This window comes from Sphaerodactylus townsendi, linkage group LG01 (assembly GCF_021028975.2).
Source record: "Sphaerodactylus townsendi isolate TG3544 linkage group LG01, MPM_Stown_v2.3, whole genome shotgun sequence".
NCBI lineage: Eukaryota > Metazoa > Chordata > Lepidosauria > Squamata > Sphaerodactylidae > Sphaerodactylus > Sphaerodactylus townsendi.
This window is the reverse complement of record NC_059425.1, coordinates 64822337-64834810: the sequence shown is the minus strand read 5'-3', so window position 1 is coordinate 64834810 and position 12474 is coordinate 64822337. Positions and strand designations below refer to the sequence as shown.

The following is a 12474-nucleotide window of genomic DNA, read 5'->3' as shown; positions in this document are numbered from 1 at the left end:
CCTTCTCTGGCCATTGCCTTTACATCTGCTATTCAAAAAAAGCATGATAAAAGCAAAGAAAGCAATATAAAGGATTGTAACAGTATTTTTAACTTGAAGAGCCGCAGTGGTGTAGTGGTTAAGAGCAGGTGCATTCTAATCTGGAGGAACCAGGTTTGATTCCCCGCTCTGCCGCCTGAGCTGTGGAGGCTTATCTGGGGAATTCAGATTAGCCTGTGCGCTCCCACGCCAGCTGGGTGACCTTGGGCTAGTCACAGCTTTTTCAGAGCTCTCTCAACCCCACCCACCTCACAGGGTGTTTGTTGTGAGTCAGGAAGGGAAAGGAGTTTGTAAGCCTCCTCTAGGAAAGAAAGGGGGGATATAAATCCAAATTCCTCTTCTTCCTCTTCTACATTTAATATTCAGATTCATAGTTATAACTGAAACTATTGCACTGGAATTTTACACCAGAATGAAGTAAGAATTTTAAGGAAAGACCTGTTGGTAAAGAGTTTTATGTGCTCTTCTTTGTTAATATCTCTTCTTTGCAATGCTGGTACTTCAGCTAAATGCTCTAAAGAGTTGACCTGAAGAAGAGTCATAGTGGCTCTTCCTTGTGCAGGAATACATCTTCTAGCTTGGGGTGATTCCCACTAGCTTCCCAGAGAGGCAGAATGTGAGACTTCAACTTCCTGTTCCTGTTGGGCCTTTAGCCAGCCGGCCCTCCTCCTCCTCTCTCAGTTTCTTTTTTGCCTCTGAGGGAGAAGCAGTCCTTAGTGAACTGTCCTGCTCTTACTTTCCTTCTGCCAACAGAAGAAGTTAGCAAGGTACAATATTTATCTCTTAAAAGAAAAAGTGATGTGATTGGAAAATTCTGTTTTCCTCAAACCATAGAAATCATTTAAAGCTAAAGGCTGTCAGACTATATTTAAATAGTTTGTTTTAATTAAATGATTGTTTCCCTTATTCAGCATATGTCCAGTTAGAAAATATTTTATTTATTGCAGATCATGAAAGAATAGCTTTGGGAAATGAAGAAGGATTATTTGTTATACATGTCACCAAGGATGGTAAGAGAACATGGTTTATGTTTGAAATGTGGGTAGTTCGGATAAGTGGAGCATTTTAATTACCTCGTTCTTGTATTGATGTAAGATTCTAGAGTTTATTTTACTAGATGCTAACTTGCTGCCTCCACTTGTGAGCTGAAAAGTCAAGCTGTTCTGTATTCTTTGTACTTACTGGAAAAAAGCTCAGTCTGCTTTGTATTGCGCTGGCAGGTGGCAGCCCAGCTTGCTGTCCTATGCGTGGTTCCATTCAGTGCCGCTAACAGGAATAAAAAAACATTTCTAGAAAGTCAAGACTTTATAGCACTAGGGCACAATAAGTACTTGTTAAAGCCAGATGAACGTTTCTGTAGCTGAACATGCCATTTGTATAAATAATATCTGCTTTTTCTGTCTGCAGTAGTTGTAGATATGTGAAACATCAAGTTCATTTGACACGTCTTCTGCTTCTCTTCACTTCAAACAGCCATTATAAGAAATGGCGTCCTTCCTATTCTGAAGATACTTATTTTAAAGGGACAAAGGAAGAGGGAAAATAGAGCTTTGATAGAGTACTGTATGAATGGGAAAGGCAAAAGAAGTACTTCGTTTCAGTACTGGTGACCTTCAGCAAAATGAGAGGAATAATAAAGCAAAATGCAAATAGTCGTTTGTACTGTGACTTCGAGACAATGACTTGGATCTGAAGTTGTAGAAGCAGAGCAAGAGAGAGCTTTCTACCTCTCCTCTCCTCTCCCACTGCAGCCCACTACCTTCACCTAGGATCAGGGACTCCCCCTCCCCTCCCCGCCACAGGAGCAGTGCTGGAGATAATGGCATCGGCATTGAGAGGGTGTAATCTGTGAAAAAAATGTTCCCTTTCAGAGAAAGGGCACTTCCATTTGCAGAAAACAAGGTTTGGATCCAAGCCATTCTCCCAGTTTCAAGAAAAAAAACAATTTATTAGTACCTAGATTTTTTTTCTCTTAATAGTGTTGTTTAACATCAGTGTATAAGATTTACTCACCTGGGTTTTTAAACCATTTTTGCAGAGATAATTCGTGTCGGTGACAATAAAAAGGTTCATCAGATTGAGCTCATCCCGAATGAACAGCTGATAGCAGTGATCTCAGGACGAAACCGTCATGTACGGCTATTCCCGATTACAGCTCTGGATGGACGAGAAACTGATTTTTATAAACTGGCAGAAACTAAAGGCTGTCAGACTATAGTTTCAGGACAAGTGCGCCATGGAGCTCTTACTTGCTTGTGTGTGGCGATGAAAAGACAAGTCCTCTGTTATGAACTAAATCACAGCAAGACACGTCACAAAAAGATTAAAGAGATCCAAGTGGCTGGGAATGTCCAGTGGATGGCAGTCTTTAGTGAACAGCTCTGTGTGGGCTACCAGTCAGGATTCCTAAAATACCCTTTGCATGGTGAAGGAAACCCACATAGCTTGCTTCACCCAGATGACCACACATTGTCATTCATTGCACAACAGCCATCTGATGCCATCTGTGCAGTTGAGATCTCAAATAAGGAATACCTGCTGTGTTTTAACAGCGTGGGAGTTTATGTGGACTGCCAAGGTCGAAGGTCTAGGCAACAGGAACTAATGTGGCCTGCAACTCCTTCTTCTGCCTGTAAGTTCTCATCAGTATATTTTCAATACAGCTTGTTTTCTGCTGGCAGCTTCCCGAATATTTACATCATGTTTACAATGTTAAACAACCCAGTTTTATGTATATCGATGATTAAGAGGCTGCATGGGATTAGCAACTGCTACAGTGTATTAATGTGTATTTCTAAATGACACACAGGCCAATTGCACACAAGGTGTTTGCTACATGGTAGAGGCAAATGTCCAATGCAGCGAAATCTCTTTTACAGACGTATTTCCTCTAGCCCCATTTTCATTTTCCACTATCTCCGTGGCAAGCAAATCCACTTATACCATGATTTTAATTTTGCTTCGCTGCCAGAGCAGAACAGATTTGTCCACGGGCACAGCTTTGCCCCAGATCTCTTCCCACTGCCTGTAGCCAGCCTGCCTAATCTTACCCCCCCTTCACTCCCTCGCGCTGCTTTGCAACCTTCCCCTTCGCCCTCCTCCCTGTTGCAAACTACTTCCTGCTTCTTGTCCTGCCATATCACTTCTATTGCCTGGGGCCTCCCCACTCCTGTTAGCGTTATATCTTTAGATTTTTATATATATATATTGATTATTATTGAATATTGAATATATTGAATATATTATTATTAATAAATTGATATTAATACTAATATTATTAATACTAATACTAATAATATTAATATTAATAAATTGATATTAATACTAAAAAAATTATATGATTTGAAAATCAAGCTTCAGTGACCATGGCGCAAACCAGTTGAGGTCATCCTAGTGGTAATTGGCGCACTAGGCGCCATTCTGAAAACACTAGGGCAGCACTTGAAACATCTTCAAATCGACACAATTAACATCTGTCAGATTCAGAAGGCAGCCCTGCTGGGATCCACACGAATACTACGCTGATGCATTACAACTTCCTAGGCCTCTGGGTGAGGCTCGAATTGTAATGAAAGGCCAACAACCAGCTAGTAGCCATGAAATCAAACTGGTAGCCATGAAATCAAACATAATAATAAAACTAGTTGATCAGTCAAAACACCCACATTTAATCAACAAACTGGGATGTCTCCAGCCTTGTAGTTTTTTACACAATCAATTGGTGATTCCAGACCACACTAGGAAGAGCACATTGGTCTTGAGGCTTGGGTTTACAGCACATCGGGAGGTGGACCATCATGAACCTGGGGAGCTTAACAAATGGACAGTTCACATTGTCCTTTTGCAGTAATGCCGCCATTACTCCCCCCTCACTTCCCACCATAAAAGACAGTTAGTGTTTGGGCAAAGTGTACAGATGCTGTATTCAAGACTTTTTGCTTTTTTTGCCTTTTTTAGGTCTATATCGGTATATAGATATATTGATAAGATTAAAATTAAAACGAAAGATTATATTAAAAATTAAAATGCACATGCACAATAGAGAACCTGCATAACATCGTTGTCATCCCCCCCTCCCCCCTGATGCAAGCAAGAAGCTAGCTGATGGGTAATGCCTTCCCCACTGCAAACAGGATTGTGGTAATAATGCCGAATCTGCCTGGAACAAAGACTTCCCGGGCAATTCTCTTTTAAGTAGCAGGAACCTTGCCATGCGTAATCATTCACAGTCTCATTTCAGATGATCCCCCAAATCATGTTCTGAAGTAGATACTATACATTTACTGGCTTTCACATGGCAAGGATTCTCTAGGTTTCTTTCATGGCCACTGTGAATGCAGAGCCATGCTTGGTGGGTTGTGGAGTTACTGCAAATGGTGATGAAAAACAGACTGCCAGCATTTCTGCACTATGCTGTGTCAGGCGTACTTCCAAGTAGGATTTAAAGCTTGCTTACAAGTAGTTTTTTGTTTTCAGTTTGTGCCTAGACTGCATGGTTTCTGTGACTTGGGAAAGAAGTAGGGGTTGAGCTGCTGAAGAAAAAAAATGAGTAAAAGTAGTCTTAAATTTAATTGCATAGGTTGGATCTAAAAGTGTTCTTCCACTCATGAAAAAACTCCTTCCATGAACCTTAGGGCAATTTTTTATCTAAGCTAGAAAACATATGTGTAGTTGTCTACAGAGGCTTAATGTCGTGAATTGCCTCTTTAGTACAGTGTGGTTAATATTAAACTCCTTTTTCAAGATCTGTATTTGTACTTCTTCCTAGGTTACAATGCTCCTTACCTCTCAGTATACAGTGAAAATGCGGTTGATATATTTGATGTAAACTCCATGGAGTGGATTCAGACTATCCCCCTCAAGAAGGTGTGTTTTAACTATGTGTTTAACTGTATATGTTTATATTATGTAAATCACCTTGGGCCTTTCAGAAAGGTGGGATTATACATTTTAAAATAATGTTTACATAAAGAATGAAAATTCAGTTGTTGGGCTATGAAATTGACAGCTGCATATACGCATAATTAGTTTGTCAACAGATTATAGGTGTTTCTGCTTTTCAAAGAACTGAGTAAAGACTGGAAAATCTGTTGATTTTTATTGCTAACCAACACAAACACATTTTGACAGACTCCTTTAATGTCGTATAACCAGAAGAAAGTATTACAAATTGCAGCCATCCTATCATGTTGCTATTTCATGTCACCTGTAGTTGTTGTTATTTTATACACTCCTTTAATCTTTACCTTTTAAAGTGAACCCTTGTGAAATGTCCTGCAAGCAAAGGTTCATTTTCCAACATGAAAGTAAAATGGAAATTGAAAGTTCCTTGAAACCATATGCTGAATATTTTCTAGATTAAAAACATATGATTCTTATGTCAGATTTCAAGCAGAGTAAACTCATGGCTCTTCTTCAGAGTTTCATCTTCTTAGATTGTGTTATCATATGTAGCCTATTAAAGAGTGCTCCTTCTGCATGCTAGGCAGCATCCCCTCTCCCCCTCTGAAATGCTTATGACTGGAAACTTTTACCACAGTCAGCATAGAGCTTTCCCACATTTTCATTTTCTTTGCTTGGGTGTTCCTGTTGCTTCCCTCTAGTGGTTGATTCAATATTATATCCAATATATTATATTCAATATTATATCCAATATATATATCCATTATATCCTTATGTCCAACATATCTGGTTTTTTGCCAGGTATAGAGAGGTAATATCAAATCGTCCACTAGAGGGAGCGAAATACATGCAAAACAAAACATCCTCCTCACAGAAGCAACAGGAATAAACAAGCAAGGAAGACAAGAATGTGGAAAAGCCTATAGTTTTTGTGTTGGGGTTTTACAAAGATTTCTATTCCATTTACCAAATGTTCACGTTCAAATTCATGGGAAGACTTGGTAGTAATATTCTGCATTGTGTTTATTAAATACTTGCACTGTTTTAGTTTAATATATTTCTTTTACTAAAACATATCACTTATATGGTTTCAGGTACGCCCTTTAAACATAGAAGGATCACTAAACCTCTTGGGACTAGAAACAGTTCGATTAATATATTTCAAAAACAAGATGGCAGGTAAGCAGATGTTGCTAGTGGTCCCAGTGTATATAAAGCACTGGTGTGATATCATCCTCTGATTTTGTGGATCATTTTTAATTGAGTCTTCAGTGCTACAGAATCAATTAAATCTGTTTAGTGCAAAATTAGTCTTGCAACTGCAACAGTAAGAAATAAATGAGATCTGGCAGTATGTGTTGCTTTGAAATGTTTAGGTGCAAAATGAAGCTTTGAAACTTCTATCACATTTTATATCGCACTGCAATTAATGGAAAGCAAAGGTGGTAGAGCTTTAGTCCTCCATGAAACCTCCCAGGCAATCTTGGCAGGTACTCACCAGAGTGAGGAAGCTATTAAAATATTTCAGGTAAGACTGAAAAGCTGCTGGTTGAAAATGTCACCAGACAGGGCATGAGACTCGGCTAGTTTTGTGTGGTGGCAGAGTTGCCAACCTTCAAATGGGGTCTGGAGATCTCCTGAAATAACAGCTGCTCTCCAGACCAGAGAGATCTGCTGCCTTGTATACTATGGACGCTTCGGAGAGTGAACTCTGTAGCATCACATCCCTGCATACCTCCTTCCATTCCCCAAACCCTGCACTTGCCCCAAAAGAACAGCCTTGCCACTTGGCTTACTGTTTGAAATGGAAGCTTATGTCTTCTCTGTGGCGCACAGAGCAGAGCTTCCTTGGGTGGCACTATTTGTCCATGGTTGTCTATGCTCAGATCACATCCCGGTTAGATAATTGTAGTGCACTCTATAAGTAGCTGCCTTTAAAGATTTTGAAGTGTCAGTTGATACAACGATGGCAGTGAGATGCTGGCACAACTAGCCCATGAGTAACCGTTGGTCAGAGAGCTATGGAGGAGTGGGAGGGAAGTACTGCAAGTTCACCATTGTCAACAGAAGGGGGAACAGGAAACATTTCATGCCCTTCCCACTTCTTAATGCAGCCTCCTAACCCTTGTGTCTATTAGCCTACTACGCACAACCTGCAATGCTTGGGATCAACTTGCTTGGGATTGCAAGGGACTGCTGGGTGGATGGGAGCACAGCAAAGAAGAGTTTGGATTTATATCCCCCCCCTTCTCTCCTATAGAAGACTAAAAGGGGCTTACAATCTCCTTGCCCTTCCCCCCTCACAACAAACACCCTGTGAGGTAGGTGGGGCTGAGAGCTCCGAAGAACTGTGACTAGCCCAAGGTCACCCAGCTGGCATGTGTGGGAGTGCACAGGCTAATCTGAATTCTCCAGATAAGCCTCCACAGCTCAAGCGGCAGAGCGGGGAATCAAACCCGGTTCCTCCAGATTAGAATGCACCTGCTCTTAACCACTATGCCGCTGCTGCTCCTCAAAGGTCAATCTCAAATGTCCACCTCTGCCCACTCGTTCTGCTAACAAATCACGGGGTCCAACCCAACAGAATTCTTTTAAAAGTCAAAGCTGTTATCTAGTAGAAGGGTATTGGTTTTCCTGAGCACAAGTGACTTCTGTCAGAAGGGGAATGAAGTGTTCTTTTTTATTTCCTCTGCTATTATCTCACTATAAATTCTGCAAAGTTCGTCTTACATCAATGTAGGCAATATTTGTTATCAGCAGTAAGATGTGAAAAGCATAATCCTGGGAATGCACCTAGTAGATTTATGCTTACCAAACATGGTAAATGACCGATCGATCTTCCAAAATTTAAAGGCAGCTGCACACATGAGGGTGTTCAGTATTGCATGAGATCACACTTTCATTTGCTCTACCTTTTAGTCCTGGAATTTTATTTGCAGAAACAAAGTCCCACTAACTCTTAAGAAGGCAATCTCAAAAATCTTTACCAGAGTTTCAACAGGCATTATGGTATACAAACTAACTGGAGGAAAAAGGAATAACCAGTACCTGCTATAGTAGGTTTTCCATACTTCGAGGAGTCTGCAGTCATAGCTTCTTGGATCAATATGCCTTTTTATTGTATCTGATGTTATCAAAAGTCTCCAGGTAGCCCATTCATTTTGCATAATTGACCAAGAATTGTTCATCATATACATGTGCCACTCATGTGCACAATGGAAGTGAGGCTCATAGAATACATTGAGGTTACATGTAAGATACAAATATATCAAACAGGATGTAAACAACTTTTTGCAACTTTTTGCATCCCAATGAGATAGTTTGAGTGGAGCAGAGATGGAGAAGGGAAGCTTAACTTTTCCCTTAACCTGTTGTTTCTCTACTTCATATCCCCTGCTAGTGACTTTCCCTACCATTTTGAACCCTGGAGAGAGGAAATCCATGATGGGCTGTGATCTGGAGTTGAAAAAGAGCAGCTGTGTTAAACGCACCTCTTCCCTGTCATATCACTGCTCCGTATCCCATTTCCATGAATCCGCTTTTCTTGCTAAACACACACACACACACACACAAGGAGTCCCATACACCTTTCCAAAGCCCACAGTTTCCAAATAAGAATACAAAGGATGGTAGACAGAGGCTTGGATTCCACTACAAATCATCTGTGTCAGAAAGGAAGAATATATATGTATATACATTGTAATGGGTAGCTTTAATATGGATCCTTCTTGGTGTTTCCATGTTGTTCCTAGAGGGTGATGAGCTGGTAGTTCCTGAGACTTCAGACAACAGCCGGAAGCAAATGGTCCGAAATATCAACAATAAGCGGCGTTACTCATTCAGAGTGCCTGAGGAGGAGAGAATGCAACAGAGGAGGTCGGTATTCAACCTGTACTTATATTCTGTGCACGCCTGTAGGCCCTGAAGACCTCCATTTCTGGTTCACTGGGTTCTAAGTGTAGTGTTTCGCTTTGTGAGAGCACAAAAGTTGAGACTTTTTGGGAGACCATCCTGTTAATTTCAGATCCTGTTGTCTCTCCTCCTCCTGGGTGATTTATCCTTTATATATAATTTGTATAAATACCATTCTGAATATTTAAGCCTTTTAAAAAAAATAAATATTTGTGCAAACAATTATTGTAATTTTGGAATGCATGCGTCCATGAATTGTATATATGTACATTTGTGTGTGTGGTGTGTACATATACTGTATATATTTAAAGACTGAATAAAAGTTTTACAAAAGAGGATTACATTGCTAATTACGCATATGTATTGCTTTCAGAGTCTAATTCTGATACTTGCGTTTTGGGCAATTCCTGTTCCAGTCTCTGTTGTGTACTCCCCTCTTCTTATGCTGATTATTCAGCGAACCTTGTGCAGCTTTCACATAATGAAAGACTCCATTTGAATGGTGGTTCTTTAGAGCATATGAAAATCTGAATGCAGAATTATAGTTTTATAAAAATATTTCAATAAGTATCGATCTAACTTCTGATGTTACTGGACATTTGTTTCTCATCTGTTTACACATAACTGTAGGAAAACACTTGGAAAACTGGCATCACTGACCTTTTCACCGACATAGCTAGACCTTCTCCTTTATTTCTCGTTCAGTTCTCAGAATAGCACCCAACATTTCACTGATGGTCGGACTAGAGCACCACAGCTTTATGCCTTCCTTTTCCCTGAGACACTCCGAACAATCTCAGAACATTTACTTCATAGCCTACAATACATCAGTGCCTTTCTCTACAAACTCTTTAAAATTATTGTGACAGTGAACTGTGAAAGGTCATGTACTACTCTTCTAATTTTTCTTCTTTTTTCTTCTGTCCTTCATCTCTGCTTCCATCTGTGCAGCGCCAGGTCATCACTGAGCAGCCCGCTTCTGCACCTTTTCTTGAATGTTGTGTCAACTCCCTCTCGTAGTGCACTCTGAGTCTCAGTAACCATTTGGACTTTTATGGATGTGGGCTGCTAAGCCTCCAAAACAAACTTCCATTCTTCCTGACCCCTTCCCCTTTCATTAGGCTGAGATCTGGCATAGAATCAACATCAGAAGTTAAAGTTTCCCTCCCTTGAAACCTGGCCAGATATTTGGCTTATAGATTTATATTTTTATGAAAAATACATTTCACCTTTAAAAGAAATGTCCTTATGAACTAAATGTCTGACCTGGATATCTTTTCTTGCAGGGAGATGCTTCGAGATCCAGAAATGAGAAATAAATTAATTTCTAATCCAACCAACTTCAACCACATAGCACACATGGGCCCAGGGGATGGTATACAGATCCTCAAAGATCTGCCGATGGTAAGCATATGCAAGTGCGGCTGATGTATAAAGAATATGCCATACACAGAATTAAGAAAATGGCAGATGCAGTCACATGTCAACTGATCTTCACAGGCAAGACCTTGAGAGTTATTGTTGGCACATTTGTATGAGAGACAGAAATCATCACATGAGGATATGGAGTTGTCTTTTGTACTGTGTATCAGACCATTGGCCCATCTAGTTCAGCACTGTCTACTCTGGCCGGTAACTGCGTTCCAGGATCTCGTTCAGCAACTGCTGTGTCATGTAATTTAAACTGGAAACTATTGCATTTTAGATGATTTTGAACTCCAGTACTTTATATGAACTAGGACAAAAAGCAGTGAAAATTTGTATAGTCCTGGGTTGTTGTTTTTACCGTGGGTGATTCTGGGGAATATATCTTCTAATTTGCAGATGACAGAGTCCTCAGAGGAATAAGTTGTTGAGCCACTTCTCCATGTCTTGCCAAAAAAGAACAACCCTAAGATTGTCTTCAGGGCTAAAGGCTTTGGATATTGTGTTTGCTTACAGTATGTTGAATAGGAAATTCCTCGGGAAATAAATTTGTTAGTAAATGAATGGAAAATTCCTACAGTTGCCAGCTCTGGATTGAGAAATTCCTGAAGATTTTCAGGTGGAGCCTGGAAAGGGTGGGATTGGAGGGCGTTTGCCATAGATGATGCCATAGATTCCACTCTCCGAATCAGCCATTTTCTCCAGGGGAAACAGACCTTTGTTGTCTGGAGACCAGTTGCAATTCCAGGAAAACTCCAGGCAGGCCCCATCTGTAGACTTACCCTTGAGGGCCATAGCAGAGTCTTACAGTAAGCAGCAGAGAGGCTGGCTCGGAAAGTGACATTTGTATAGCCAAGTGTGGCTTGTGAAGTGTTTTGACACAGAGAATGAACACATGGTGGGGCTATAACTATAGTATTGGGCTTTGAAGAAGTACCTATGAAAATAAAAACATTACGAAATTAAAACATTGGTTTATCCATTTACATGATTGGAAGTATCAGGTTGACACTGACACTGACCAATGAATAATTAGTATACAGTTGATTTGAATATTGTTAAAATTTATTTTGTAAATTGAGTGTAGAAGCTGAGTCTTCTTTGTAAAACTATGAGAAGCTGCATATCTGTGAAACAAAAATAGAAAATCACCTATTAATTTTTATGTTTATTGTAAAACAGTGATATCATATACAGATTTGAAAAAGATTTTAGTGATCGATTCTTGGTTCATTTGTACCTATAGAAGCTAGTGCAGAGTGTTGGTTTGTTTAACCTATAGGTGCACCTACCTCCTATATGTAATATGGTGGATTCCCCATCTGCAGTCTGGCAATCCTAGAAATTCCGCTTGCCGTATTTTATGTAGAATTAGACTATCTGTGCTTGTAGTTAATGGTGAGGATTGGGAGGAGGACATCTGTGGTTTTATTTTCACCTACTTCCATTTTATTACAACAGTCTCCATGTCATTGAAAAAATGCCCCCTTTTGCTGAACAAAATCAGCATAATTTTAAAGAAGATTTATTGTTGGTGCCTGCTCATGCTGTCCTTAAAGCATGTGGGAATATTGTCTATAGGGAGAAAAATTGGTGATCCATATTTACAAAAGGTGACCATGGAAACAGCTCTTAGTTTGTATAATTCTGTTATAAAATGTTCATGCTGGATATATTCCATCTGCTTCCTCATTACATGAAATGAGAGATTGTTTTCTAAGGCAGTTATAAAGCATGTCTTGCATTAGGGAAAAAATTGAACCTAATCATCTTGATTTTTACCACTAGGTGGGGTAAACTACAGAGATTAAGCATTTTCCAGACTACATGTTGCATTAATTCAATTTTTTAAATTCATTGAATGACATCTAAAATACAACATGTATGTTCAATTAATAAAACACAAGTTAGAATACAAAATCAGATTAAAACTATAGTTTTGAAATAGAAAATGTAAAAGATTGAATTCTGCAATTCTTATTTAGAAAGTTGAGCATTGTTTTGTGGATTCATGGAGTTAAATGTAACAACTTCAACTTTTTTTGTAAGTCACATACCAATATTTTGTGCCACTGTAATGGAGTTTCCACCCTGGCCTGGATGGTCTAAGCTAGCCCAATCTTATCAGATCTCAGGCGCTTTCCGCACACGGTGGAGGCTCGGGTACCGTTCACATGCTAGCGTGCGAGCGGCCCC

The 12474-nt window shown here is 39.8% G+C and overlaps 1 protein-coding gene across 7 annotated transcripts in view; it reads left to right on the top strand.

Annotated features, from left to right (window-relative positions):
• The window catches only part of CDC42BPA (CDC42 binding protein kinase alpha), a 201204-nt gene that overhangs the window by 172846 nt on the left and 15884 nt on the right, over positions 1–12474 (top strand). For all 7 annotated transcript variants that reach the window (XM_048508656.1, XM_048509047.1, XM_048508957.1 and 4 more), the window contains 6 exons: positions 987–1049; positions 2078–2671; positions 4808–4905; positions 6036–6120; positions 8694–8817; positions 10140–10257. In XM_048508656.1, coding sequence (XP_048364613.1) covers positions 987–1049; positions 2078–2671; positions 4808–4905; positions 6036–6120; positions 8694–8817; positions 10140–10257 — 1082 coding nt within the window. The remainder of the gene's footprint in view (positions 1–986; positions 1050–2077; positions 2672–4807; positions 4906–6035; positions 6121–8693; positions 8818–10139; positions 10258–12474) is intronic.